The sequence below is a fragment of the Penaeus japonicus genome, unplaced genomic scaffold (genome assembly GCF_977035675.1).
Source record: "Penaeus japonicus unplaced genomic scaffold, GWHDUDI00000001_assembly GWHDUDI00000030, whole genome shotgun sequence".
Taxonomy (NCBI): Eukaryota; Metazoa; Arthropoda; class Malacostraca; order Decapoda; family Penaeidae; genus Penaeus; species Penaeus japonicus.
In genome coordinates this window covers 16736241-16741240 of record NW_028234432.1, presented here as the reverse complement: position 1 = coordinate 16741240, position 5000 = coordinate 16736241, and the positions used below count along the sequence as shown (strand labels likewise).

The 5000-nt window shown below is 53.7% G+C and overlaps 1 protein-coding gene across 1 annotated transcript in view; it reads right to left on the bottom strand.

Annotated features, from left to right (window-relative positions):
- The window catches only part of LOC122242220 (cubilin), an 18509-nt gene extending 16815 nt beyond the window's left edge, over positions 1 to 1694 (bottom strand). The window contains exon 1 of the mRNA XM_042999472.2: positions 1388 to 1694. Within this exon, the coding sequence (XP_042855406.2) occupies positions 1388 to 1433 (46 nt within the window). The 5' untranslated portion in view covers positions 1434 to 1694. The remainder of the gene's footprint in view (positions 1 to 1387) is intronic.
- Between the last annotated feature and the right edge of the window lie 3306 nt (positions 1695 to 5000).

Below are 5000 nucleotides of genomic sequence, written 5' to 3'. Positions count from 1 at the left end.
ATGAAGTTTCGACCCTCCGTTCCGAGACGAATTTCCGTTTGGTTTCGAAACCTGTGATTTCATCTGTGTAACCAGAGGGTTCACTGGGAACTTTTCCTTCGTCTGTGACAACTTGAAATAGTATTTTGGCTCGGCTTCCATACTCGGTTTTAGATTTCCATTTCGCTTTTTTTTAATTTACTGTGACTATTTTCATCTGTTCGACTTAATTGTCGTTATTCTAAATTTGTAATTATCTATATCATCCTCCCTGCAGATAATCACGACAGCCTCAGTTATCGACACTCTTCTTTATCAGGATAAATAAATCAGGAATATAGTTTAACGGTGACATATTAATGGACATATACGTTGATCCACAATACCTTACTCAATGAAAATTCTACGAAAAATTAGAAAACCTATTGCATATGATATCAATGCCATACCACTAATGCTAACTCCCAAGGGATGGAAGTCAGTGCAAGACTATATCTATGATTTTCGAGAAGGAAGGCATGGAAATGTTACGTAAGTGAAAGAGTTTAAATATTTTGGGGAGTTGGATAACATTAAACTGGACATGTGAAATAGTCCTAAAAATAAAGGAAGAAAAAAGAATATGGACATTATAAATCAATATACTAAATATCTTTATTCTACGGGTAATCACAATTCTGAGTGTTGGAAATTTCCTAAAAATATGATCAATGCAATATATTTTATAGACGCACTGTGCAAATCAACTGGGTAAAGGAAATTCCCAATAAAACGTTGTTGTTTTTTAAGACTAAATGCAAAATTAAGATGGACTGAAATTATCCCTATAAGGAAAAAATGCAAATTCCCTATAACATATCGAGAGGCTCTGTCATGGAACCTCACTGCATTGTCTTAGAATGCTCGGCCGAAGAAGCAAGATTAAGGTTAGAAGAAATAAAAATCAAGAGATCGACACAAACCGAAAGTTATGGAGACGTTAATGATTTATAGAAAGAAATACTCGACTAGAAAATGTTTTCACTTTTGGGATCAAGGAAGAGATATGCGAAAAAAAATCTATGAATATTTGATTCAGTAATTTGAATTTCAACCGTATTTGCGCTTTACTTTGTTAAGACTAATTGAGATAGACTTTGAAGATGATTGGACCTTAGTGTATTATCAGCGTTCATGTCATCTATCATTATAATCATCATTATTATCGCCATTAACTATCAAATGTATATGAACAACATATTTTTTTCTCTTTCTGATTTATATGTTCCGTAGTTTCAATCCCACGTTAACACTGCAATCATCATAACTCTTAGATATATAATAAATAAAGCATTTATCATTATTAGAACCGACGGAGCTACAAAACATATATAACAAGCATTGTATACTTATTAACCATTGTACTCACCCACAACACACAGCAGCATCTGTATAGCATAACTTTTAGCCAACATCGTGGTTCTTTTACCAGCTTTCGTCACTGAAAGATTTCTCCACTTGCTGCCGAGTACACAATTCCCACGAAATGCCTACGTGTGTGTTTGCATCATCTTCTGGAATCGAAGTCCTTCCTTGCGATCAATACAAACACCAAGAATACACTTAGGATAGGTCTCCCTCAACCTCTTTTCCAGAAGGATACTCGAAAGGAGATCAATTTTCCAGAAGATCCGTGAAGGCGAAGTGTCGGAGTGGCACCGCGGAAAACCAAACTCGGGCTATGAGGGGTGGGGGGGATCGATCGTCCCGTTCGGGTGGTGGGGGGGGGCCGCCCACGAGCCGAGAGCTACGGACTATTACCTTACTGCGTTACTACTGCCCCGGGGGGTCCGTCCACTCGGCCTGGCGACCTGAGAGTGAGATCGGCGGCTGAGAGTGACCTAGGAAAGACTCGGCCTCAGTCAGAGGCGCTCGCTCAGTCGACCCTCTTTGATCTCCTCCCCCTCGCTGTGTTACCTCTCCTCCCCCTTTCCCTTCTCCCTCACCTCCTCCCCTTCCCTTCCCTCTCGCCTCCTCCCCTTCTCTCTCCCCCCCCGGCCTCCTCCCCTTCCCTTCCCCCTCGCCTCCTCCCCTTCCCTTCCCTCTCGCCTCCTCCCCTTCTCTCTCTCCCCCCCCCCGGCCTCCTCCCCTTCCCTTCCCCCTCGCCTCCTCCCCTTCCCTTCCCTCTCGCCTCCTCCCCTATCATCTCCAATTTCCTCCCCCTCGGCCCTCGCCTCCTCCCCTTTTTCCTCCCCCCCCTCGCCTCCTCCCTTCCCTCCCTCTTCCGCCTCCTCCACCCGCTTCTTCTCTCTCCCCTTCTCTACTCTCCCCCCCCGCCTCCTCCCCTTCCCTTTCCCCCCTTCGCCTCTCCTCCCTCTTCCCCGTGTTACCCTCTCGCCCCCTCCCCTTCCCCCCCCCCCCCGCCTCCTCCCCTTCCCTTCCCCCTCGCCTCCTCCCCTTCCCTCCCCTCTCGCCTCCTCCCCTTCCCTCCCCCCTCGCCTCCTCCCCTTCCCTTCCCCCTCGCCTCCTCCCCTTCCCTTCCCTCTCGCCTCCTCCCCTTCTCTCCCCCCTCTCCCCCTCCCCTCTCCTCCCCCCTCGCCTCCTCCCCTTCCCTTCCCTCTCGCCTCCTCCCCTTCTCTCCCCCCCCGCCTCCTCCCCTTCCCTTCCCCCTCGCCTCCTCCCCTTCCCTTCCCTCTCGCCTCCTCCCCTTCTCTCCCCCCTCGCCTCCTCCCCTTTCCTCCCCCCTCGCCTCCTCCCCTTCCCTTCCCTCTCGCCTCCTCCCCTTCTCTCCCCCCTCGCCTCCCCCCTTCCCTTTTTTTCCCATTTTTTTTTTTTTTTTTTTTTTTTTCCCTTTTATTTTTGTTTTATTTTTTTTTTTTCTTTTTTTTTTGTCCCTTTTTTTTTTTTTTTTTTTCCCTTTTTTTTTTTTTTTTTTTTTTTCCCTATTTTATTTTTTTTTTCCTCCCATCGCCCTCCACCCGGACCCTGTCCTGCTGCCTCCTCCCCTTCCCTTCCCTCTCGCCTCCTCCTCTTCTCCCCCCCCCCAGGCCTCCTCCCCTTCCCTTCCCTCTTCCCCTTCTCCCCATCTCTCCCTCCCCCTTCCCCTCCTTCCCCATCTCTCCCTCCCCCTTCCCCTCCTTCCCCATCTCTCCCTCCCCCTTCCCCTCCTTCCCCATCTCTCCCTCCCCCTTCCCCTCCTTCCCCATCTCTCCCTCCCCCTTCCCCTCCTTCCCCATCTCTCCCTCCCTCTCCTTCCCCTCTTTCCCCATTTCCTCCCTCCCCTTCCCCTCTTTCCCCATCCTCTCCCTCACCTTCCTCTCCTTCCCCATCTCTTCCCTCGCCCCCTCCTCCCCTACTCCCCCATATCTCCCCCCCATCACCTCCTTCCCCTTCTCCACTCCTCTTCCCTCCCCCTTCCCCTCCTTTCCCCCTCTCTCTCCTCTCCCCCTTCCCCTCCTTCCCCATCTCTCCCTCCCCCCTTCCCCTTCCTTCCCCATCTCTCCCTAACCCCTTTCCCCCTTCCCTTCTCCCCATCTCTCCCTCCCCCTTCCCCTCCTTCCCCATCCTCCCTCCCCCCCTTCCCCTCTTCCCCATCTCTCTCTCCTACCCCCCTTCCCCTCCTTCCCATTCTTCTCCCCATCTCTCCCTTCCCCCCTTCCCCTCCTATCCCCATCTCTTCCCTCCCCCTTCCTCCCCTCCTGCCCCATCTCCTCCCCATCCCCCTTCCCTCCTTCCCCATTCTATCCCACCCCCATTTCCCCTTCTCCCATCCTCCCTCCCCCTTCCCCTCCTTCATCTCCTCTCCCTTCTCTCTCTCTCTCCTCTCTCTCTCTCTCTCTATGACTCTTCGCTTCTCTTCTCTTCTCTTCTCTCTCTCTCTCTCTCGTCTTCTCCTCTCGCTCTCTCCTCACTCGCTCTTTCCTCCTCTCTCTCTCATCTAGCTCTCTCACCACCCTCCCCTCCCCTTCCCCTCCTTCCCCATCACTTCCGCCCCCCTTCCCCTCCTTCCCTCCTCTCTCCCTCCCCCTTCCCCTCCTTCTCCTTCTCTTCTCTCCCTCTCCCCCTTCCCCTCCTTCTCCATCTCTCCCCTCCCCCTTCGCTACCCCCATCTCTCCCTCCCCCTTCCGCCTCCTTCCCCTTTCTCCCCTCTCTTCCCCCCCCCCTTCTTCCCCTCCTTCCCCATCTCTCCCTCCCCCCTCCCCCTCCTTCCCCACCTCTCCCCTCCCCTCCCCCTCCTTCCCCCTCTCTCCCTCCCCCTCCCCCTCCTTCTCCATCTCTCCCTCCCCCTCCCCCTACTCCCCATCTCTCCCTCCCCCTTCCCCTCCTTCCCCTTCTCCCCATCTCTCCCTCCCCCTTCCCCTCCTTCCCCATCTCTCCCTCCCCCTTCCCCTTCTCCCCATCTCTCCCTCCCCCTTCCCCTCCTTCCCCTTCTCCCCATCTCTCCCTCCCCCTTCCCCTCCTTCCCCATCTCTCCCTCCCCCTTCCCCTCCTTCCCCATCTCTCCCTCCCCCTTCCCCTTCTCCCCATCTCTCCCTCCCCCTTCCCCTCCTTCCCCTTCTCCCCATCTCTCCCTCCCCCTTCCCCTCCTTTCCCCCCCTTCCAAACTCCCTACCCCCTTCCCTTCCCCCCATCTCTCCCTCCCCCCTTCCCCTCGTCACAATGTCGTTGTAGGATATGGTCTACCGCTGGAAACGAGGCGGTGACCAAAAGGGCCGCCGGGTGCTGATTGGGGCCCAGAGGGAAAGGGGGCCCGGGCGGGGGAGGGGGAGGGGGAGGGGGGTGAAAATTGAGGGGACGCGAGGAAAGGGGGGGGGGTTAATGGAAGGGAGAGGGAGGGGTAGGGGTTGTGGGTGAGGGGAAAGGGGATGAGAGTATGAGAGTAAGAAGTGGGGTGGAGGGGAGATAAAGGGAAAGGGGAGGATGAAAAAAAGGGGTGAGGGCGAGGTGGGAGGAGTAGAGAGAGGAGAGTGAGGGGGGGGGTGGGGGAGGGCACGAGAGGTAAAGATGAAGGGGGTTTTAAGGGAGGAGAGAAGAAAGGGGGA